The sequence below is a fragment of the Toxorhynchites rutilus genome, chromosome 3, assembly GCF_029784135.1.
Source record: "Toxorhynchites rutilus septentrionalis strain SRP chromosome 3, ASM2978413v1, whole genome shotgun sequence".
In the NCBI taxonomy this organism is placed as follows: Eukaryota; Metazoa; Arthropoda; class Insecta; order Diptera; family Culicidae; genus Toxorhynchites; species Toxorhynchites rutilus.
In genome coordinates, this window is record NC_073746.1 from 271,027,405 (window position 1) to 271,053,581 (window position 26,177).

The window sequence follows — 26,177 nt, forward strand, 5'->3', positions numbered from 1 at the left end:
AACTTCATCTAAATGGGTTTTCTCCAAAATTAAATAGTTTTTTGTTTAACCTAATGCGTGAAAAACATATGAGTTTTTCCCATGGTTCTTCGTCAGTTTTACGGATTAGCTACATGGGCCTTCCTCAAGGCTCATGTCTTAGTCCAATCCTTTACAACTTTTATGTAAATGACATCGATGTTTGTTTATCAGGAAACTGTACTTTGAGACAATATGCAGATGATTGTGTAGTGTCGGTAACAGGCAAAGACAGTATTCATCTGTATAATCCCTTGCAGATTTCTCTTGATAATTTGGTTGAGTGGGCTTGTAAATTGGGTATTGAGTTTTCTTCTGAAAAGTCAGAAATGGTTGTGTTTTCAAGAAAACACCGTCCCGCACAATTGCAACTTAAACTTTTGGATAGAACAATTAGGCACTCGCCGTCATTCAAGTATTTAGGAGTTGTGTTTGATTCTAGAGGCACATGGGGTAAACACATAGGTTACTTGAAACAAAAATGTCAGAAACGAATAAATTTTCTCCGATCCATAACAGGGACTTGGTGGGGGGCGCATCCCGTCGATTTGATTAGGTTGTATAAAACAACCGTTCTATCTGTTATGGAGTATGGAAGTTTTTGCTTCAGGTCCGCTGCCCGTACTCATATTATGCAACTGGAAAGGATCCAATATCGCTGTTTGCGTATTGCTCTAGGATGTATGCAGTCAACACATACAATGAGCCTAGAAATTTTAGCTGGTATCCTTCCTCTTTCTGTGCGCTTTTTCGAGTTATCATTTCGTTTTTTGATACGTTGTGAAACACTCAATCCGATAGTGATAACAAACTTTGAAAAAATGCTAACCTTAGGCACTCAATCTAAGCGAATGTCGCTATATCTTGAATTTCTGACCCTGGAAAGCCCATCTGCTTTACTTGGTTTCCAGACCATTCCTTCAATTTTGTTCAATCCTTCTATTAATTTTGACTTGTCAATGAAAGTTTATGTGAGTGGTATTTCCAGTGATCTCCGCCAAATAGTCATGCCTGCAATTTTCTTGTCAAGATATAAACATATTGACTCATCCAAAATTTTTTTTACTGAAGGATCTAGTCTTAATGGTTCCACAGGTTTTGGGGTATTTAATATTAACTTCTCCATATTCCGTAAGCTTAGTTTACCCTGTTCGGTGTTTGTTGCGGAATTGGCTGCAATATACACTGCATTACAACATATTCAGACCTTGTCCCCTGAACATTTTTACATTTTTTCTGATAGTCTCAGCTCTTTAGAGGCACTTCGTTCGGTAAGGTCTAGATATTCTTCGTATTTCTTGTCTGGAATCCAACATCTTTTAAGTGTTTTGGTAAGTAGATCATTTAATATCACTTTTGTATGGATTCCCTCTCATTGTTCGATACCAGGAAATGAAAAAGCTGATCTTCTTGCTAAGAAGGGCGCTACGGATGGACTGTTATTTCATAGGCCAATTACTTTTGATGAATATCTCCATTTTCCTCGTGAACGTGCACTTCAATGTTGGCAGACAAGTTGGAATGATAGTGATAAAGGTCAGTGGCTGTATTCTATCATTCCTAAAGTTTCCCTCAAACCATGGTTCAAAGGATATAATTATTCTCGTGATTTCATTCGAGTAGTGTGCAGACTCATGTCTAATCATTATTCCTCGAATGCACATCTTTTTCGAATTAACATCAGTGATAGTAACCTATGTATTTGTGGTACAGGTTACCACGATATTGATCACATTGTATGGTATTGCTCTGAATTTCAAAATAAAAGGTTATCTTTAATAGAAAATTTTCGCAAAAAGGGAATGCCACTCAATGTTTCTATCCGTGACGTTCTGGCTACTCGTAATCTCGATGCAATTATGTTAATTTATTACTTCCTCAAATCCATACACTTTCAAGTATGAGTATGTGTATATTTTTCTTTTATTTTTGATTATCGTTTACTTCTCCAACTTTTTGATGATGATGATGATGATGATGATGATGACCCACCTCATACCCCTACAAAGGTTTGAACTGGCCGATTTATCTAATAGATAATATTTATATTTAACCAAATTAAGATATCAGTATTATAAAACAAAACAGCGAACTGACTCTGTTGCAGGCATGAATTTCTATTAATCGAACATCATAAATAGGCAAAAACTTTAAAAGAAAAACAATGGTCCTATCCTTATCGACATTATCATAATGATAATCCCAACTTCAGACCCAAAGTTTTTTTAAGGCATGTCAAGAAAATTTCCAACCCGGGAAGATCCTTGACAGATTGGGAATCGAACCCAATATCTAAAAGTGTCTACTTAGAACATGATAGAGATCTGCCACATTCACAAATACTCGATATAACCATCTTATGATAAGATAGTTTACGACAATTCTGAATGAGCTATCCCCATTCCAGTTTCCACTTCAGACCCACATAAAAATTTCATTATATATCAGTGTTCTGCCAGTGTTCCATTAACATAGTCCAGGCCGACCAAACGCGCGCGAGGCTCAAACTCTCGTAGACAACGCTTATTACTTTTTTTTTTACAATATACATGAACAAAACAAAAAAAAATCATCATCATCAGTACGAACATGGTAGTTTAACCTGTAAATAAATTTTATTAATTTTTATCAATTGCAAACATAAATGAATGATTTAGGAAAAATTATAAAACCTGTTTACAAAACAGATTTTACGTGTGAAATACACATTTTCTTGAACTCTGCCATTGTTGCCGCACGTTTAATTTCTCTGGGCATCGAATTGAAGAAATTTATACCTTTATATAACAACGAGTTCTGCGACCTACTAAACATAAAGTTGGGTGTTCTTGCATCATTCGCGTTTCTTGTATTGTATCTATGAACATCACTTCCTCTTTCAATTCGATCACACAAATATCGAGGCAGCATATCGTTCAAAATTTTGAAGATGAACACCATTGTCATGTAATAAATTCTCTGCTCTGCTGCTGAGTCAGACACTTTTTGTTTTTTGTTATGAATATTTTTATTATTTATCAATAATATATGGTTATTAACGTTTTCATTTTTCTTCAACTATTTTCCTCAGAACTCAAAAATACTCAGTTGCACGCAATTGCTCGCAATCTTCAAGGAGGTGGTTTTCTTTATAAAAAATCCTCAAGAAGAAGTCTTAAATTATATTTCATAATGAATTGTTGTATAATTATTTATATTGTTCTATTTCTTGAAAAAATCATAGGGTTTTTATGCCTTTATGAGAAAGAACATTTGCATAGTTCTACTCACAGAGGCTTTTCCCTATACATAAACACGGCTCATTGATGCTTAACGTTGCTGAGTCAGTTGAAAATAAATTAAATTATTATAGTTTCGTGAAATTGATCCGAATCAAAATGAAAATAACTCATACTCTACTAGTGTTTAAGGCTCCTTCATAAGAACTTTGAACTGTATAAATAAATCTATTTTTTTATCTTTTACGACACTTCTCTGTCGTCGTTCAACTCATTTAAAAATCACAAACAATTTTTTCATTGAAAGATATCGACAGACGTTCTTATATTTCATTGTTTAAGCTAACTAAATATCTTAGGAACAATAGCTAAAGTATTAGCAAAGAATTTGATTACTAGTCTACATCTGGAATTTTTCTGAAAAATTACTGGAAAATCAGGGAATATTAGGGAATTTTTCTTCGAGTTTTGAGTCGACACCCTGGTTATTCTTTCACGTATGGCATGATACCTTGATCTTTTCATTCATTTATGGACTTCCACAATATGTGTACGGAAGAATTGTCATACGATCATTGTACCGAAATGAATTGAAGTTATCCAGCATCTCTCAAGTGTACGTACTTGTCGAACCGCAAATTTGCTTGATTTGATGAATTTGATGAGCCTTGAGCACTCAGTTTCGATTTTGACACGCATGTTGAATGCATATTATTGAATCGATCGACGTTATCGCAAGAAATGGTAATCAACATTTTGCTTAACACGTTGAGTGCCACGGTTTTATAGCGACTCTATGGACATTTTTAAACGTGTTAGGGCCATCGTTTCTTTTTGTAGTAGACGGTATTTTTGTTCGAAAGGGAATGCTTATAAACTTATATGCTTATATTAGTTGTCTTTATTGTCATATGTTATACAGTAGAACCCCGACTATCCGCAAAATAGTCGAGCTAGTTCACCGCGAATAACGAAAATTGCAGATAACGCGATATGCGACTAAAAATGAGGTATAAACGCGAAATAAAGATATTTCCGCATGCAAACTATGTTTTATCAATGCAGAAATCATTAAACTATCCATCTGTAACGTCGTGTGCACCAGTGGGTAATATGAAAGCTATGACCAAAACAAAAGAGCAAGCGCCATCGTCTCACTGACAAATTTTTTGAAGCTCTATAAGAAGTTCCACTGTACTGTCAGTCAACGTGTTGAACATCAAACAGTATGCGTAGAAGTTCAGTTAGCTGTAGATATGAAGGCATATCTTCCAATACCGTTTTGAATACCTGAACTTTCTTCTTCTTTTGCTTTGCCCACGGAGACTCATAATCGAGCGAAAGCGTTGTGTTTGTACCCACTCTTGTAGTCCGTGTGTGGGGAACACATTCCTGTCTGCATATATGCATGTAGGAACAAAAGTGCTCCCGGCTTGCATATATCTGCAATTCCGATTTCCCCAGGTACAAAAGTACTCGCAGCTTGTACACTCGACAAAAAAATAGAGGAACAGAGTGCGGAGTCGAACCTTTAAGGTGATTTTTTAAATGCCTTACTTCGTGAAAAAAAATCGCATGAAGATGGGATATACCTCATTTTGAAGCTCCAACTTTCAAGTTCTGGAATAAAGGGCGTACCTTTCAAAATCCGCAAACAATCAAATTGTTCTAACTTTTGATCCGTTGGATAAAATTAATTGAAATTTCGCGTAGACATAGTTTCATGTTTTATTGTTTACATTCTGTGAGGTGATTTCATCAGGTGCACAAAAGTTTTCAAAATGGCGACGAAAAAATAGTGCGTGCGCGAAAAAGTTTTGCACGAGCATTTCAAAAATGAGGAACTGTCGTATCGTGCCATCGGAAAAAAGTTGGAAATCGTGAATTCCACGGTGTCTGGTGTCATAAAACGGTTCGAAGAATGTCTGACTGTTGCTCGGAAGCGAAGATCCGGAAAAAAGCCGTCAGGTCAACGAGAACGATCACAAACGCGTGGTTGGGGTCTTTAACACTTTCGTCGCCCCGTCACCCAGATATGGGTGACACTTACCTCGTCCAAATTGAATATGATTTTCAAAAGGAATTTGACAGAATAGGCACCTAAATGTATCTATAGGATATGTAGAAAAATAATAAAGTCATAAACATATTAATATAAAGTTTATACTATACTTTTAATCAATTTATAGTACGGATGGTTTGTACTGCAGTTTTTTGCGAAACCCGTATAATATGACTTTGGCATATGCTATTGTTGTCAATTCGTCTCCAAATAGAGAAAAAAATTCACTAGATCATGTCAAAGTTGTACACAAACTAAATTTGATCTTCATTCAATAATTCATCCGCAAATTGGGCCCCTCGAGAAACTCAAAAACGGCGTATTGGGCAACGAACGTGTTAAACGGAAACCGAACGCCTCAGTTTGAGGTGTGACTAAAAAGTTGCATATGAGAAAGACTTTAGTGCAGAATATCAAAACTCAAGTTGGACTACGTACGTTTAAGGTTCAGAAATCCCCAAACCGGGACGAAAAGCAGAATACTGTTGCAAAGAGGCGTGCCCGGAAGTTGTCCGAACAGCAGTTAACGAAAATACACTGCTGGGTAATGGATGACGAGACATATGTGAAGGCGAACTTTAACCAGATTCCAGGAAACCTGTATGTGACTGCCAAGGATATGTTAGATGTTCCCGAGAACCTCCGGGTACAGAAAACGTCGAAGTTCGCCAAGAAGTTCTTAATTTGGCAAGCGATTTGTATTTGTGGAAGGCGGAGTGCACCTTTCGTTACCGCAAGCACCATCGATCTTTGGCCGAATTTAGCGCTACACGAAGACACACGATGATTTCGTGCCGAAAGATCTGAGCCCTCCAAACACTCCGGAACTGCGTCCAATAGAAAAATACTGGACCATTATGAAGGGACGACATCTAAAACGACCTAAAGTGGTAAAGAATGTAGAAGAAATGAAGAAAGCATGGCATGTCGATTCTGAGGTCGTGCAGAATCTTATGATTGGGGTTAAGACCAAGGTTCGTGTATTCGGATATAAATCCGAAATGAATTAAATGAATGAAAACTTGATAATCAGATAAAAACTCGAATTTTGAGAGTGAATTTTGTGTGTGCGGATTTTAAACGGTACACCTTTTATTTTACAAACATATTTTTATCTGGGTGTGTAAATATCGGGAAGAATAAAAATATCGATTTCTTCCTCTTTCTTTTCAAACTTTTTGTAGACCAACACAATTTCCTGCTAACCAACTCAATAGCAAATTCAATTAATCTTGTCAAACAGCTTTAATTTAATTCCTAGAACGTTCCTGTAGGACACTTCCATACAAAGATATTTCCGTTGGAATAAAAAAAGACGTGGGACTACCGTTGGGTTAGTTATCCTTTGTTTGTATTGATTAAGTTACTGATTGAACGGAACAATTTTCGAATTTAATTGAATTCAACATATGTATTTGCTTTTTAAGTAAAGAATTTAAACAAATACCATGTAAGATCAATTCGTGCATTATAATAGGTTATGTTCTTCGTTACAAGTAAATTTGATGACTATCTTTTTGCGTATGGTGTGATGCCTAGGACTACCAAAATATGTGAACGGAAGAATTGTCAAACGGTCATAAAATATTACATTTCCCTCTGAAATTATTGGATCTCTTACGTTTACGTACTTCTCGAACCGCCAATTTGCTTGATTTGATGAACTTAACGCACTCAGTTTCGATTTTGACTTGCACGTCCAATTAATTAACAAACGAAACTTTAACCTGGGAAATGTTGAGAAATCGACATCGAGTTGATCACGTTATACTACAACAATTTCAACATAGAAAATTGTTCTACGGAATATTTGGATGTCTCTGAATCACCACTACCATCATTATAACGAAAAGTAAAACCAAAGAAAACAACAAATAAAACTCATGATCAGGTCCCAAACAGTTTATATGAAAACGAAAACAAATTAAATGTTTTTCAATTAATTTTCGGGAAATTTGCTCTTGCCGCTCTAAATTGTATCAAAGGCAAAGGATTCAGTAGAATGAAAGTAAAAGCAAGGGATCACGCTAAATTGGTGCAAAAATTGACTCCCCGCTTCTTCTTATTTGTCGTATACTTAATACGTTGCTTATCACTAATTCCCATTAGACTTCAACAACAAATGATTATTAAGCCAACGGTAGTCCCACGTCAACCATGCGGTTATATCACATATATAACCCACTCCTATTTTTTTTTTGCGTATACACTTCATTTTTAGTCCTTCATTGCGCTATCCGCTATTTTTGTTATCCGAAGTGTCTTTGCCATACTATTACGTGGATAATCGGGGTTCTACTGTATTTGAACAAACTTCTTCTGGTGTCAATGGATGGCACCAGGATGGGGCGATCTTTAGGAAAAGATCGATCTTGGCGAATCGATTTTCTCAACGGTGTAGGGATCGATTCGTTGATAAAATCGGTTCAAAAGAATCGATCTTCGCTGCATCTATCTTTGAAAAATCGAATACCTTTTTTCCATTTTTCTACTTATTTTATTATATACTAGTTGACCCGACGAACTTCGTCCCGCCCAAAATAGATTTTTTGATTTTAATACTTTCATACATCCACGTTTTCTTACTAAGTGAACGTTAGTGAGTCCAATCACTGAACTCTTCATTGATTGATTACCCTTTGACCCTTTACAATTTCCTTTTACTATAATTTGTCTAGTACTTCTACAAAAATTCGTCCTTATAATATAAAATTATTTTCAAACCCAATTCTAGCTCAAGATTCTTCGAGCATTTGGAAATTACATGTTTCTCCGTTGCATGAAATACCTATTTGATACCGAGAATATTACAGAATAAAGACAGCTCAAATCGGACCATTCCTTCCTCGGGTTTAGGGCACACCAACACATTTGACCTTCCATTTTTGTTTATATAGATAGAAGATATAGGAATGCGTTATTCCGTCTAAAAATCCTTTTAAACTTTCGAACAAAAATCAATTTCGTTAGCGTCAACATCAAATGGACTAACAACGCTTAGCTAATTTGTATAACATATGGGAATTCAATTTTCCGAATTTTCCGATTTTCTCTCCGCTATATTGATCTACGGGAAGAGACGAATACAACGAAATATAGATGACTGAAATTGAACCATTCCTTCCTCGGATTTTGCGCTTACCAACACATTTGGCCTTTCATTTTTATGTATAGATATAAGATATGGAAATACGTTAATTCGACTGAAAATCCATTTCCACTTACGAACAAAGATCAGTTTCGATAGCGCAAAAATCGAATGGACTAACAACGCTTATGATGATGTAATTTTCGAACATTTGGGAATTCATTTTTCCGAATTTTCCGACCTTCCTTTAGGATTTTCCGAAAGTTTTTCGGATTTTTCTCTCCACTATATTGATCTACGGGAAGAGACGAATACAACAAAATACAGGAGGCTAAAATCGGACCATCCCTTCTTCGGGTTTTCCGCTTATCAACAGATTTTGCCTTACATTTTTATTTATATAGATAAGTGTCGTTTTTTATCTAAACATGGAATAAACATTGCACATATCTATTTTAACACCAATAGCATTTTATTTTGATTCTGAGCATGACAGTCACATTTGACAGCTCAAGAAATTGTATTTTCCAGGGCATTTATCTTGTAAAGTTACCTTGATTATTTCATAATGACCAAACTTACAAAACTGCATCTTCTAAATTTACGACCACTAATTGAACAACCTTGAAAGGGATCCAAACGATTTTTTGGAGTACAAAGAATCGATCCAAAAAATCGGAAATCGGAGAGGACAAGATCGATCTTCTGAATATCGATCCAAGATCGTTCAATTCTAGATAGCACCAACGTAAACTGGTCGTTTTACGCGAGTTACAATTTGACATTCATAATGAAGAAGAAAAACTTTTGAATTTGGGTTCGGGTTGCATATTTTACACGGTTCATCCGAAGATGGATGGGTTCAAAAAAAAAAACTCGCCAAAATTTTACGACAGACAAATCCTGAAATTTCGTCTGGGATGCGATGTTTCTTTTGTATGGAAACCCCAACGTTGATAACGCATTTCCATTAACACCAAATGTCTTTTATGAAAACATGCGTGAGGAAACGGTTAGGCTATGCGACAAGTTTATGAGGAATAGCATCAATAAAAATGTCGAGCTAGTTAATCCAACGAGTTTTTTTTTTCAATTTTCATTCTCTTTATCTAGAAGACAAGGAAACCGGAAGAAAGAAGCTTTTGCGTCAATAAAAGTTATCAATCAAAGAATCAAAGTTAATACCGTTCTGAATCATATTTCGGACGCTTAAGGCATATGATGCAGAAAACAGATCTAAACTTTATGCACAGGTATTATTTGGTTGATATTTTCAATATATTAGATCAATATACTTTTAAGCTCTCTACTTTGGTACCCATTTGATTGAAAACATAAAAAAAATCATCGAATAAAATGCTTTTCAAATGAAGCGAATAAGAATCAAACTTCGGACACTAAATCAAATTTCGGACAGATTGAATTTAAATTTCGGACACTTTATTTCGTAATTTTTTGGACGAAAATTATTACACCATTACACTTGATTATATTCTAGAGTCAACTGCGAAACATTTACCAAGCAATCACAGTAAACTCTAACGATGATGAGAACTGATGAAACACGGGAGAAATTTAATTATTTATGAACGGGTAAATTCTACGTGCTCACGCTAAGGAAACGTCAAACACAAACGATAATGAGTAGTGTTGTAAGATTTCTGCCGATTATGTTATAATTCAAATGTTGTTTTCATGTGAAATGATAGTGAAACCAAGAGATTACTCTAAAGAAGCAATTGTGATATTAATTTTATAGTTCTATCACCAGTGCATTAAGCATTTCAAGATATTAGAACAAAGTGTCCGAAATATGATTCAGAACGGTACAACGGCTACTTGATGAAATCTCTCGAAGTGAAACGCACAGAAGGAAGCTGAAAGATAGCAAAAAATTGTAAGAGGTTGTATCTAGGATACGACCGCATATTTTCGACGTAGAACTACGCAAATTATGTTATGCAATCCACTTGTTTACCACTTCGAATATTATTTTAGAATGCTTCAAAATTTTTGTCATAGATTCTCTTCGTTACAAATAAATTTGATGAACGTCCTTTTTCGTCTGATATGATGCCTAGGACTACCGAAATATGTGAACGGAAGAATTGTCAAACGATCATTGCATATTACATTTCCCTCTGAAATTATTGCACATCTCATGTTTACGTAGATCTCGAACCGCTAAAGTTCATTCACCTCTAGTATACGATTTTCCCAGGCTTCTCAGTTTATTAGTACGTTTTAGGGAAACATTCCGGTCTGCACAACGACAAGCGAGTACAAATGTACTCAACACCAAAAAATACCCCCGACATGCATGTATTTACAAAGCGGATTCCCCCAGGCACATTAATTTTGAAGTCCGTGTTAGAGAAAATCCTTAAATCGTAGGTTTAAAAATTCAAAGCCGTCTACAATATAGCTTCGAACCTTAGCCTTGGCCGATAAAAAGAGAGATGTCGGCATGTTCTTCAGCTTTTTCGTGGCCTTGACGATCAGCTACTTTAGTGCTGACGTTGAGAGGCTCGGCGGTCTTCGATACAACGTTTTCTTCAGCCGGTCCATCTTCACTGGTTTTGGCATAACGAGCCGATGGTAGGCCAAAAGATTAAGGTGGCAAATTCTGGCACGCACTCCGTACTGTGTATCTCGCATGCCCCAAAGGAGATAACAGCGGGTTGGACATTCCGTTATGGTTGATCGTCAGCCACAGAAGGACCTCGTTCGGGAACTTGGTGTGGGAGATATATTTGACGTCATCGCTTACCTTGTTGGTAAAAGACTCGGTCTCCTGCTAGTCATTGCTGTCCAGCGTCAAGTAGGTCTCGTCACCTATTAGCCTTCTGTTTGATTACCTGTTGCTCAGACACGATCAGCCTAGAATGATGCTTCTGCATCTTCTTCCTTCTTCTTGGATGGCACTAACAACGTAGGTATTACGTGCGTCATTTTTATTAGTAGTACTTAGTTGAGATTTCTATGTCGAATAATACGCCTTGAATGTATTCTGGAGTGGCAAGCTCTCAAATACGCGTGACTACAGTGCAAGTCGGAAGAAATTTCTTTGGAGAAAAACCCCCGGCCAAAACGGGAATCGAACCCGAACTCCCGGAATGATAATATGAGACACTAACCACTCGACCATACAAATGTCCATTTTGGCCAGGAACTTCTTCGCAGTTTGACTGGTTTTTCAGACATCCCGGCGCAAGCTGCGGAACGATGAGACCATCTTGCTCTTGGTATTCCGTCAGAAATTAGTCCGTTTTTAATGCAACCGTTAGATTTTGCATTGTGTTTCTTCAAGTTTCGAAACTGTTGCTGAAAACACAACCGCAAATGCAATCATTTTACCTAGCCGTAATTCCCATCATGTGCTGAAATAACCAGGGGTATGACTAAAACGTCAAATTCCTCGTATTGCCAGTGTACCCAATATTGCTGCGGTTTACTGACATTTTGGTTCTATCAATTACTATTGTTTACAACTCGGTCCGGTTATATAGTCGAATAGTGGCTAACTTTAAATTCCATGTTAAATTTGAACACCTCCATGTGAAACCGAAATATGAAAATCGCTCATGCAGTTAAAAATAAAGCATACTATCTCCGTGATTTCAATGATTTCAATCCTCGTAAATGATATGTTAGTAAACAAATGACGCCATATTGATTTTGATTTTGGGTAGCCTATATTCAATTGATGTCTAACCCCTGGAAATAACTACCCCACATAAACACTACCCTAGTACCCTACCATGACAGTTACGCGTTACATGTTTCATGTTTATCCTGCTCGCTACTCATCTTCTCTCTCTGGAGCCACAGGCATAACACATACCGTGGCCAGCGATTGCCTTTCTCTTCCCCGAAGCTCCACTTGTTACGGATCCACTTGGTTCATTCTTCCCGCAGCTGCCATTCACGTCGGCTCGGTGCTGGCGAAGAGAGACGCGTCACAGAATATACTGTCGGTTTCGTTTGAGAGGATGCGAATAGAGTGGGAGAAGAAGGAACGATTCTAAATCACGGTGTGTGCGGTGTGAAGGAGAAACCGGATAAAAATATTTACTCGTGCGCTATAGTTATTTAGATTTGGTTTGGTGGAAGTGAAAAAAGCAACGCGCACGAGATGTTACGAGAGTGGCGATAACGCTGAAAGTAAAAGAAAAACAAAACAGTGAAGTGTGTACACATTGGCAGAGTCTACAGTTTTTCGATCACTTGTTGATTGCAGGTAATTTAGTTGAAAATCACAATTAAAGTGAAAGAAAGAATTCTATACCGTTTAGGTGTTTGAACTAATGCATTTTAGATTACACATAGCATCATGATCGAAGATTTCCCGGCATTTAAAGCATACATTTTTTTTTCAAAATACAAGTTTAATCATCAAAACTGATGATTGTCTCTTTTGAAGGAAACTACTCAGTTTTGATATAAAATTAAAAACGTACTCGTATTACGCTGAAATACCGTATGCATTAAAAATGGTCTAATTTAGGATGGCGATGAAAAAAAACTACCAAAGATAATTCAATGGAACAATTTTTCCTCCAATATATCAAGCCTCCTACAAAAAAGCATCGACGCCCTTATAAGTTGATTAGCCATGGCGAAAACAGTCCAGCAACTAAGCTCGATGGATTGTTCGTGCTGCTAGCTTGACCCCGGAGCAAAAAAGATCATTTTTTCAAAAATTACTTTTTTCAAAGATTAATAACTTTTGAACTATTGGACCGATTTAAAAGGTAAAAAAACCGTTTTCTACCGTTTTTCACCGATTAACGCAGATGTCACCTTTGGAAAATACTTTCTTCATTCCCGGCTTGAAATGCGCTGCATTTTGACGTCATTTCTTATCCGGAAATAATGGTCGTGTTCACGAAAATCCATTGAAAAAAGTCATCAACAGATTATTTACGATTCATTAGTCATCCATCTTGTGGCAACGGCAGCGACAGCGAGACTTAACGATTGGCCTTTTTCAAGGTTGATAGTTTAGTTTAGGTTTCCAAATTGACCTTTTGCAAGGTTAGAGGCGAATGAACTGAGCAAGTTAAAAGCCTCTATAATTGAAAATCAAACAAACCCTTACGAATATGTCGGAACACACTCCTCAATTCATACAAGCTCTCTCCCGGTAATAACATCATGAACATCAATCGGCTTTTTATTACTTAGGGTATTATTGTAGAATGCATCGAGAATTTTTAATCACTAGTTTTAGGTGTGTTTTGGTGACCCTGAAAAGGACCGATTGTTGTAGAAGCAGCTGAAGACTCATTCTTGTTCTCGCTAGAATAATACACGAGAATTGTGTTCTTATTGCCAGTGTGCATCTTTTTTCTCTAGACACACACTGTGATACGATTTCGATGACGTTAATCGAATGAAAAAAAATATGTTTTTATTGGTTCATCCGATCGAGGGTATGTATAAAGATTTATACACATTAAATTTGGAATAAATCGATTCAGTAGAACTTTAGATATCGTATATCTAAATAACGTATATCGTATAAAACGCGTTTGAAGTTTTGTGTCAAGGCCGTACTGGATTAGATACCGCATCACTAAAATGGCTATCACTCGGTAAATAATAGGATTTTCGAAAAATGGTCTTTCTAGAGTAAATTTTTGAATGTCTAAACTTCAGAAATATGAAGAAAAAAAATCGATGTTTTTCAAATTCTAGACTAGAATACTCCCTTTAAAAATTCAATAAGAATTGCAATGCGGGGTTTGACTTCCTTCATTCACAACTCTTTCTCCGGAGAGCGAAAAATCTCTTCTCGTTGGCTGAAGAATGAATGTTCCACAAATACAATCACAATAATTCTTCACCGTTTCGTGCGTTAGAGCAAGATCTGCAGTATTCTTGCTCATAAAACTGGAAAGTTCGTTTTCCTTGGGCGAATTCGAATTGCATTTCGCTGCTACTTTAGTCGCTGTTGTAGATTAGTAGAATTGACGAGCACAAATTGAACAAATCAAAACGTGGGATTTAAGGGCAGTTCATTCGCCTTTTTCTTCTTCTTTCTTTTCGGTGGCACTAGAAGAACTTGACCGCCTCATCGTAGCATTACTTGCGACATTTGAATTAGTACTTAGATGAGATTTTCTATGCCAAATAACACAACTTGAATGTATTCGGGGAGGTAAATCCTGGAATACGCGTCACAACAGTGCAAGTTGGAGGGAATTTCTTCTACAAAACATCCCCACCAGAACGGGAATCTAACCCGAATTCCCGGCATGACAGGTGTGACGCCAACCACTCCATCACGGGAATTTAATAATTCGTCTCTAGCTTTGAAAAAGACTCTTTGCGAAAACTAACGCTGAAGTCTAACCATCTTAAGAAATAAAAAAGGGAAAAGAAGAAAGGCCATTAAGGAGCCTCGACGCCCCTGCCGTCTGGTCGCTAGCTGGATGACTGATGAATCGTGAATGGGGCGATTATATTCTGTTCCACTAACATATTGTTCCACATTTTTTGACCACCTCAATCTGTTTTCGGTCACGCATGGAAACAACAACAGTGTGTGCGCGTGATGCAAAAATACAGAAGCACTTGTCTCCGAACATAACTGCATCACTGTTTATGTTGGATCAATAGCACGAGAGTGGAGGCTCACGGTTCTCCGGTGGAAACGTGCTTCTGGATGGTGTTAACTACTTCACGGTTAGAAAATGATTGATCGCTTCACAGCGGGGCTGCTAATTTTATGCATACTGTGTGGCTGGAGAATCACACAGAGATGGAGCTCGGAACGCAACGTTTCGCTTCTCTTGAAAAACTGAACAGTGAGTGTGTGATATCTTTCATTGTTTCATTTTTCCATCGTTGATTGTGATATCAGCATTAGGAAAGACTGTTTTCTGTTCGCTAGCTAGTGCGAGACTGAGGATGGCTAGATTGTTTTACGTTTTACGTTAAAACTAATGTGTTTTTCGTTTTCTACTGGCCTCAATACATAGTAGGACACTTCTCATCTCATATCTCATAGTTTGGCATCACTGCTTGTATAATTCTACCAATTACAATTTATCACCGCCCGAAATGCCCCGAAAAGTTTTTATGTTTGGATTGTTTTAACAGAAGACATTTTACGAGTTTGAAATCTATATATATATATATATATATATATATATATATATATATATATATATATATATATATATATATATATATATATATATATATATATATATATATATATATATATATATATATATATATATATATATATATATATATATATATATATATATATATATATATATATATATATATATATATATATATATATATATATATATATATATATATATAAATGTATTTCTGTCTGTCTGTCTGTTTGTCTGTTTATCTGTCTGTCTGTCTGTTTGTCTGTTTGTCTGTCTGATTCTTATGGACTCGGAAACTACTGAACCGATCAAGATGAAAATTGGTATGTAGGGGTTTTGGGACCGGGGAAGGTTTTCGTGATAGTTTGAGACACCTCCCCCTCTCTAAGGGGAACTGCCATACAAATGAAACCCAAATTTCTGCATTACACGAGAATTAATCAAGCAAATGAAACCAAATTTGGCATGTGGAGGTTTTAGGGTGCAATAAATGTTTCTATGATGGTTAGACTCTCCACTCCCCCCCCCCTTTCTAAAGGGGCGCTGCCATACAAACGAAACAAAAATTTCTGCATTACTCGAGAATTATTCAAGCAAATGAAACCAAATTGAGGATATCAAGGTATTAGGGTGCAATAAACGTTTCTATGGTGGTAAGACTCTCCACCCCCCTCTCTAAGGGGGGGGCTGCCATACAAATGAAACACGAATTTCTGCATTACTCGAGAATTATTCAAGCAAATGAAATCAAATTTGACATGTGTAGGTTTTAGGGTGCAATAAATGTTTCTATGATGGTTAGACGCTCCACCCCCCTCTCTAAGGGGGGACTGTTAGTCCATTTGATGTTTGCGCTAGCGAAATTGATCTTTGTTCGAAAGTGGAAATGGATTTTAATGTGATGAAACGCACTCCTATATCTTCTTCTATCTAGTCGCTCCTTTCAGTCGGTGCAATTTGAGGAGTACTAATTGGACCAATCAAAATGTGCGATTTAGCGCATTTTAATAATGCTTGACATTTTACGATTATTGTATCAAAAAATGTAATATTCTTCGTTGTGACAGATGCGTAGAAAGGTTTTGAATCGATTGATGTATACATCTTTGCGATGTTCTTCGAAATCTTTTATGATTTTTAACATGTTAAATTTAAAAATTTTCATTCCCCCCTTTGAAACGTAGTCCTACGTTGAAACATTGTATTGAGACCAAGTTTGTATAACTAACAGAACAGTTTTTTCAAAATTTTGTCAGCATTACCCATTCTTCACAAAACTTCACAAAAACAGTATCTATGAAAAGTAACAGTTTAAATTAAATTTTTTATTCCAATCTTTTGACAGAGTTTTAACAGATATCCTGATGCTTATTTTCGAACTAAAACTGATGCTGACAAAAGTTAGCTTCTTGGAAAGGACTCATCCAAATCCTTCAAACAAGTTCATTCGACTTAAAAATCACGTTTTTCCGTCCTTTTACCATCCTTTTTCGCATATTGTCATGGTCTCACTTTCTTTCCAGATTGCGAACCATTCCGATCCAAATAGTGCTGATCGGGTCCAACGCAGCGCAGCGGTTCTCCCGGTACTATGTCCGACTCGCCGATACCGATCGAGGATGGTTCCGATCAGGAATCGTTCAGCTACAGCAACAGCCAGCAGTCCATCGGTCGCCTCCCCAATGGTACTGTTCCATTACTAAGCGACAGCCATGACGTTGCGGTTTTGCGAGAGGAAAACTGCCGGCTGCTGACGACGCTGCTCGATTACAAGAAAACGCTGGAGAACACCAAGCTTCGGTACGGGACAATGAAGAAGGATTACTATGCGGCAAAGAAACGTCTCAAACGGTTGGCGTTCAAACTGCAGAACAGCGGAGGCGTTACGACAAACAACGTTGACGGTGGTGCAGGCAGTGAGAGTGGAGAAAGTGCGCTAAATCAACAGCAAACGGCGGGTGCGGATGATGACATTCGGAAGAAGTGGAAGGAACCGAATCTCAAAGCCGGCGTCAAGCTGAAGGCGGCTATCGGAGTGCACTCATATCAGGCCCTGATCAAGGACGGTGAGCTGCAGCTGCCAAGTTTGAGGACGATATCGCGGTATGTTGATGCGCTGAAGAAGGCAGGACTGAAGCCAAACTATGACTTTGGTGTGCGAGATTCAGCCTCCGTGGGACAGGTATTTGTGGAAGACGAGGACAGTGTGGACGTGGATCACAACAGAAATCAGCACGGGAAGCTGTCGCAATCGAAAGAGAGTTCAAATTCACCGGACACGGTCAATTTCACTGGTGAGTGCTATGAGAAATTATATTCTTTCATAATTGGATAAAGACGAGTTCATATGGTAACTTGGTTGATTGGCCAATCGCGCCATGATTGAATTACTTTTTTGGATGCAATTACTTGAGAACTATATTGAAGCGCATTTTTCCATACGGAATGTTGTCACATCCCATAGGTAAAAGAACCTACTTGAAACTCATGAAACATTTTAGTGAGCATATACCAAACCAATACTTTTCTTTCGTCCATAATATTCATCGTATTTTTTCGTATCTACTCAACAATCTCGGACAGATCCTCAAGAATTGAGTTTTTGATAGTGTAAAACATTTTTCTCGGATCGATTTTGTAAATATTCCACTCATAGGAAATTTCTGTTCTCTAATTCGGTCATATTTTTGATTGGTCGAATCTATTTTAAGCAGCACTAAAATATTGCAAAATGTGCCACCATGACGCCATTTTCGGAACGAACAAGTTAAGGCTGCTTCCAGGCACAAAAAAGGGACCAGGTTGAAGCGGATCGATTTGGTGTTGGTTACATGATTCTCCCCCATCCGCAACTCTTTCCCCTGCCCGAGGAACGACGATGATGACCCTTCGTTTGGGTTGCGGTAGCGACTGCCTGCTTCGCCAATGATGATGATGGTGACGATGACGACGGTCGGCATCGAGTGAGCGGGAAAAATGTACCCCGCTGCTGTGGCATGGCCATCGACAGCGGAAAGGTTCAGCGGCAACGGTGGTCTTCTTCGAAGTCCCACTCGTTTTAGCAGTACCCACACATAAACATACAAACACACTCATAGCTATCCATCCGTCCTCAGCGGCTCGGTCCTCACGGCGCTCTTTCGGCAGCTCTGCTGTTGTGTTATAAACCAGGGGGAAACGCACTTCCAGAGGGACACAAAGCGAACCAACTTTGAGGACGCGCCATGGCAGGGCATGGCAAAGAATAAGCACAAGCTTAGGGTTCGTTTCGCTGTGGCCTATTTCATGAAAGATGGAAACCGAATTCGAGGACAAAAGATACAAGTGAAGAGGAAGGAAACTCGGTCTCAGATGCGGTGAACATTTTTCTTCAGGGATCCGATCTGGGAGCAGTCAAGCAAGCAAACTTTTCTGAAACCGAGATACTTGGGACAACAGATGGCTCTTCTGTTTGAGCGCTTCTTAGCCTCGAAGCGAGGGCGTGTGCGGATGAGGCAGTTTTGGAATGAGGGGACAATATGAAGCTTTCTTTTTCGTAATGACGGACACAGAATGTGGGGTACAAGATAGCTGCAAAAGTTTCTGTGCACAGTGTATATTTTGCTCAGGATAAACACATCCTCAGAAACGAGATTTTATCAGTATTTTCATCAATTGTGTTAAGTGAGAATAATTGTATGATTCAGTCTCAGGTAGAAACAATCTGAGCCACTGTAAGGATATGCCCTTTTTTCTTATTAATTCCTGCTCTCTTAGACGATTTTGCGAACGGCATCTTCAGTCGGTGCCCCTTTCCTGCGAGCGTCTGTATCTTAAGAAATGAGCAGAAATTTGACCGCTTCACTTCGATCTTCTGTGTGCCTTACCGCGTGCTGCGCTGAGCTGCTGATTGGTGTTTGTGCCAGTATACGAATTTTGTGCTATGTGCGTCAGTATAATCATCACGCTACCATCATCATCATTAGCGAGAACGGCAAAAGCGGACTTGTTCGCAGCGAGAGGGAAAAAACGCTCTGAACCGGATGGCCAACACCACCACAGGGCAGGCTCCGTTGCCGCGGCAGTTCAGTCCATGCTCCGATGCACGCAGCGGTGGTGTGCGCGGAGGCGGGTGAACGCTTCGAAAAAAAAAGAAGACTCCATGTCAATACGGCGGTCCCCTTGAGCTGTTGGGTTCGGTTCAGTTGCCTGCTTTTACCTGGGATGGCAACCGGATAGAAAGCCAGATGGTGGCAGCGGTGCTGTATCGCCGCGCTCGGGGACAGGTTTTTCGGGACGGTTTCTCAGAATGCTCAGAAATCGCTACCCTGGCCAAGCTGCTGCTCCGGAGACTCGCTGTGAAACTGTCAGTAGGGGCTCCATTTGAAATGTTGTGTAAAAAGGGCAGGCTTTTATCCAGGGTTCAGTTAGGGGGAGAGAAAAGGTAAAGGAGGGCTATCATCAGGATGATGATGATAACGTGGTCGGGAATTCTCGCTGTGCGGACAATGATCAGGACTGGAATTTAATCGATTTTTGTTAGTGTAGTATCGAGCGAACGCAGAGGGTGGATACTAGTAGGTTATACGATTCGAGGATAGCTGATCTTTTTTAGCATGGTCTGATGGTAATCGTTCATTAAATGTTCAGTTTTGTTCGACTAATTTTAAGAAATATATAGAATGCTTAAGAACGTTTTGATTAGCTCGGAACAAATAAAACAATTTTTTTTTTAATATCCACTACAGGTCGGACTCGATTATATATAATCGCAATTTCATTTTCAACGTTAATTTTCGAATCCAATACATAATCGAACACAAAAAAGCTATTTTTCTATTAATGTTTGACATTCATACATTAATGAAAAAAATGTTTTCTTGAGATTCGATTATGTATAGGATTTGAAAATAATTGTTGAAAAAAATGGTCGACTATATATAATCGAGTCCGACCTGTATTTAATTTTTTTTGTTAATCCTCTAAGGGTGGGTAGTGATATATTCGTGTGATGAAATATGATGAGATTTATAGAAATCGCATCAACCGTTTACACTAGCGCGAACTTATATAATGAATATATTCATATTTTCGTTGAATTTATTCACCTGAAGTATAACTGCATCTAACTTTAGTGATTTCTAAACAGTGAGAAATTCACCAGCGTTTACATATGCACGAATTTATTCTATACATTCTATACATAGTGGAGAGGGAGGCAAGTTGGCGACGTTAAGCTTTGGCAAGCCCTGGATATTGGAATTTTTTTTTTAATGTTGATGCTGATTCATATAGCCTGAAGTGTTTTCTATCATGTTATCTATTGGATGGGCAAAAAAACTAAAAAAACTTGTCCACCCAAAAGCCTTGCGCAAAAAGCGTCGAATTCGCCATCTTGCCTCCACGTGGCCAAGCCATTTTTGCCATTTTTAACCGCAAACGGATAGGCAATTCTTCGAAGCTGGACCTGAATGTGGCTTTAAAACGGCCTTCATTGGACGACGTATCCTGAAATTGATACAGATTTAATATTTCTTGCATAAAGAACATGGAAACGCAAATGCTGAATTGAAAATCTAACCTCCATGTCTGGATATTTTCGTCGATAGCGTCTCAAAGTTGGTTCTGGCACACCGAACTGTTTTGAAGTACCTGGAACAGACAAACCTTCTTCTATAGCTTTCATAACATTCTCCAAACTGGTGTCCGACCAATATTGGTCTCTTTTTCGCTTATAAGTTCTAACCATCTGCAATAAAAAACCAAAAATTAACATAATGTTGCAGTTCGCCAACTTGCCCCCAAGCAACTTTTTTAATCAAAAAATTAAGCTGAAAAAAATTCATGATTGAAACTCGCCGGAAACAAACAGATTATGTACAATAGAATACCTTTATCATGTAGAAAATTATTTTGAAATTTTAACTTTTCTCATAAAGTGGATTATGAAATTTGAAAAAAACGGAAAAAATAACAAAATCACAATTTTTCTCATTTTTATTTCTCACTTTTTTTGTGATAACGTTTTCGGCAGAGTTACCGAGTACAAAATTTGGCCTTGTTATTATTGAATCTTCAGTAAAAAGTAGGTGGCGCATCATTACAACGGGTCAAATTACCGATTCGTCATCTTGCCTCCTTCTCCAACTTGCTTCCCTCTCCCCTGCATATCTCGAAGAAGTGTATCATATATATTCTCACCCGTTTACATCTATCTTCGGGTGAATAAATCCATCTACAGCTATAGATCTCCCTAATGTAAACCCGCCATAAGAATACAAAAATAATGAAAGAAAAAAAATCCAAAATTTGAATAGTTACAAGCGTGTGAAGTGGGGAGTGTCCAAAAATGTCAGTGCCTTGGCGCAGTCTTGTTAGTGGTCACCAGCGGCGTAGTGATGGAAGACTGCGCCCCCGGCAAACTATGAAAATTACGCCCCAAAAAATACCACTTTTTTTCGATTTTTCACTAACTTTTTGATATGTTGAGAAAAGTACTCACTTATACCAATGTTCACTTTGAGCTGTTTATTCGTATTTAGAAGGCTAGAAATATCATTATAAGCCTCGATTACTCTCTAGTCAAATGTTTGCCTTGGCTGCTTTAACTGAAGCAAAATGATCCACAATTGTATTTAAATCAAGATCTGCTAGCGATTCTTTCTCGATCGAAAAAATTGCCAAGCCATTGGGTCGGTCGTGGTTCATTTTTGAAGGCAGATAATTTTCAATCAATATAAGCTTGCTGAAACTGCGTTCGCACGATGCGACTTCTGTGCCATTTTAACTTTAGTGTAAGCCAGACTAGCTGGCTCTTTCATTCCAGTACAAAAATTGCTCAGGCAGGCCACCGTGCGAGGGAGGGAGAATAGACCTTTCAATAACACAGATTTTATCTAGAAGTATGCTGCTTAAGCAATGAAGTACAGTAAAAAAGCACAGAAACACACAAAAAAGTAGAATTTGACCGTTTATTTTTATTCGCTGCAGCGTCCCTAGTTGTCACAACGAGAAACTATTGACAGCGTTTTGATCCGGATGGTTTGTTTATTCAGTAGTGAAAATTTCATCAATATTTAAGGATACATTTAAAAGTTATCGACGATGGAACGGGAAAGGATTTTTTCTTGAAATTTCCAAAATCGACTGTTAATACCGTACTCAAACGATACCGGGAGACCCTTACGTAGAATAGGGCGAAGCCAATCAGGCGTAGAGGTGGAACATAGGACCAGAAAATGTTTACTAGGTGTCTTTAGAAGAGGATTGTGCCATTCATTCTATCACACAATGTGAAGTGAAATTCTGGTCTGACTTAGCAAGCAGCCATACAGCCGGGATGTCATCAAGTGGTATAAGGATAACAAAATCTATTTCATTGAAAAAACTGTCAAAAAAAACGCTTCTATTAATATTACTGGCCTCAAAAAAAGTTGCATTTCTTTCCTATGCTCAAGATAAGCAGCTGTCATCCTTAGTGGAGTAAGTTTTGCTTCAGGCAAGCGAAACCAAATCACATACAAAATTCCAGAACGATATTCACTTTCTTGGTGACTAAATAAACGAAATAAACTCTTTCTGTTAATCTCAACAACCTCGAAAAGAGTAGCATTGCTTCATTATGATCAAGATTAGTGCAAATGCAATCCTAGTTGAAGGCAGTTTTGTGAACCCAAATAACTTATAACATTCCAGTACGTCATTCAAGATGCTTGATATTCCCCAAATAATTTTTTGGCGCACAACCATAACGCCTGCTTCGTCATAGCGTCAGTTCAATGCATTGGTGCAATGTCAAAGGCACCAACAAAGCCTCTATGATGAAGAAAAATAAACAACGTTAACAGTTTGGAAAAAGACTGAATATTTGCCTCAGAGATTCATTACTAATACCCTAGTGCAAATATTTCCCTCCCGCTATCTCCTCTCCTTGTTTATATTTCGGCATTTCGGTTTATATTTCGGCATTTCGGCTGCATAATTTGCACCATCAAAAAATTGTCCATCATAGCATCAAAAAATTAGGCGATTGTTAGATCGTGATTGGACCAATGCACACAGGAGTAGATACAAATGGGAGTTCAGCGTAGCGAAGATGCACTATTCTTCATACGTACGGGTTATTAAGCAAGCACGTACGCACACAAATATCCATATATCTTGGCTTGAAGCAATACACACACTTATCTCCGTTTTGCGCTCTTCTCAACAGAAGCCTTTTCTGTTAATATTGCCAGTCTAAATTAGCTTAGCTGTCATCCTCGGTGGAGAGAGTATTGCTACCGTCATGCGAAACCAAATCACAGAAAAAATTCTAGAACATTTATTTTTTGGAGGGCCGACGATGGCCTAGTTTGATGATTCCCCACAAAATTGTGTAGCTCAGAACATTAATGCAATGGCGTCAGTTTCATTCAATGTTTGCAATGCCATAGACATGAGGCGTGAGTAATTTGGTCGCGTCCACAGCTCAATCCGAAACGAAGACATGTGATAGCGCAAAACAAGGATGAACAAGCGATGTTCATTGCTTCGTATCTAGAACGGTACTGAAAATTTGCCTCAACTAGATCCACTGTTTATACTCTAGCCAAATATAGGGCTGAGGAAAAAGAAAGGTTGTATTTCTGATCGAAATTTGACGCTTCATTTAACATACTTAAAATTATCCAATTTAAGTCAAATATGCGCCGTTTTGTTCGCAAACTTGTTGCCATTTAGAAAGCAAATTCATTATCCCCCCCTTATAAACCCCCTCCCTCCCTCCTTATTTGCAAAAAAAATCAGACAGCCAGTTTTCGCAAGCCTCTTTTGAGGCCAACTTAGTATCACCAAGAGCGTTTCGCATGGACCGGAAGAGATGATAATCACTTGGAGCCAGATCCGGACTATACGGTGGGTGCAATAGGACATCCCATCCGAGCTTCCGTAGCTTCTGGCGGGTCATCAAAAATGTATGAGGCCGAGCGTTGTCCTGATGGAAAACAACACCATTCCTATTGATCATTTCTGGCCGCTTTTGGTCAATCGCCTGCTTCAAACGGTCAAGCTGCTCACAGTAGAGAACCGAGTTGAGGGTCTGGTCATAGTTGAGTAGCTTATAGTGGATGATTCCCTTCCAATCCCACCAAACACACAGCAAAACCTTCCTGGCCGTCAATCCGGGCTTGGCGATGGTTTGGGCCGACTCACCGCGTTTCGACCACGACTTTTTTCGGTTTAGGTTGTCGTACGTGATCCACTTTTCATCACCAGTAACCATCTTTTTCAAAAATGGGTCGAGTTCGTTCCGTTTCAGCAGTGCATCGCAGGCGTTGATTCGGCCTACAAGTTTTTTTTGTGTCAACTCGTGTGGCAACCATACATCCAGCTTTTTTTGGTATCCAATCTTCTGCAAATGGTTCCAAACGGTTTTATGGTCTATACCCAGTTCCTGGCCAATCGAACGAGTGCTCACATGCCGGTCTATTTGGATGATTTTAACGATTTTATCGGTTTCCACGACGATTGGCCTACCAGTACGGGGTGTATCTTCGACAGCGACTACTCCAGAACGAAATCGATCAAACCAACGCTGTGCTGTGCGAATCGTTACAGTATCGGGTCCGGCCGCCTTCGTTGAAGTTTTACCTCGCAGGTAGTAAAAATGTAAAATATGGCGAATTTCTTGCTTGGTGGACTCCATCTTTGACGCTCTATAACTTGAGACTGAAAAGGACAATCACAACACTGTCTACACTTGTAGCACAGATTGTCTCATTTAAATAACCGTATAGTATGACCCGATGCGATAAGTACAACACAAGATATGTTTAAGTGTTGCCATATATTGACAATATACGACATTTTTTTCCCCTACCCAATATTTCCCTTCGTTCTTCTTCTTTTTTTTTGTTCACGGAGGCTAACGATTACCCTTTCGTTGTCGTCGATAAGTTGTTATCGACGGCACGGGTAGAGAAGCTCACAAATCAGCAGAACAAATGTATGGGAAAATGAGAACGCTTATAGTTTTCATGAATTTTAACCATTTACACACCAGGGGATTATACTGTATAGTACAACAAGCATATCTTAGGGAATTTTCGATTCGTTTGGAATGTAAATCGTCAAAATCCGTTCGCGGCAAAAATAGTTATTAACGTTAACTTTATTTCATAAAAACGTGACTTGTTTTCTGATTCGGCACCCTTAATGAAAGAAGTGGTTCTACATAAAAAAGCTGTATTTTAAAGGATTTCGAGATTCTCGAAAAGTTAATAACTAGAACAAAATTAAGATATTGTACGCAGTTCAAATGACGCCATATTCGATAAAGGCGGAACTGAAACCCCGCCGTTGAGTTGGTTATGAGACATGTTTCTTCCCGAACACGGTAGCGACAGTAAGAGAAAAAAAAAACAAAACAAAAAACAACACGTTATCATCTACAGCTTGCAGTGGTTCACCCTCTTTATTTCGCCATCGTCGCCTCGAGCACGTCCCTCGCCTACGGCGGCGGTGGCGGCGGCCATGGACACAATCATTAGCAGGTCGACCCGCGTCACGCTCTCTAGAGCATCCACAGCAACGCCATCATCAGAGCCATCATGGTTGCCATCATTAGCCAGCGGGTTTAAGCGTTACGGTCGCGCTGCTGCGACAGCTTCGCAGGTCTGCCACACGGTTTGAAAAAC

General features: G+C 38.5%; 1 protein-coding gene across 2 annotated transcripts in view; it reads left to right on the forward strand.

Annotated features, from left to right (window-relative positions):
* The window catches only part of LOC129777502 (uncharacterized), a 49,095-nt gene that overhangs the window by 6,467 nt on the left and 16,451 nt on the right, over nt 1-26,177 (forward strand). The window contains exons 1-2 of one of the 2 annotated variants that reach the window (XM_055783795.1): nt 12,306-12,626; nt 17,046-17,816. In XM_055783795.1, the coding sequence (XP_055639770.1) occupies nt 17,114-17,816 (703 nt within the window). In that variant the 5' untranslated portion in view covers nt 12,306-12,626; nt 17,046-17,113. Of the gene's footprint in view, nt 1-12,305; nt 12,627-17,045; nt 17,817-26,177 lie in introns of those variants that run through there. The other variant, XM_055783794.1, reaches the window with a different exon arrangement.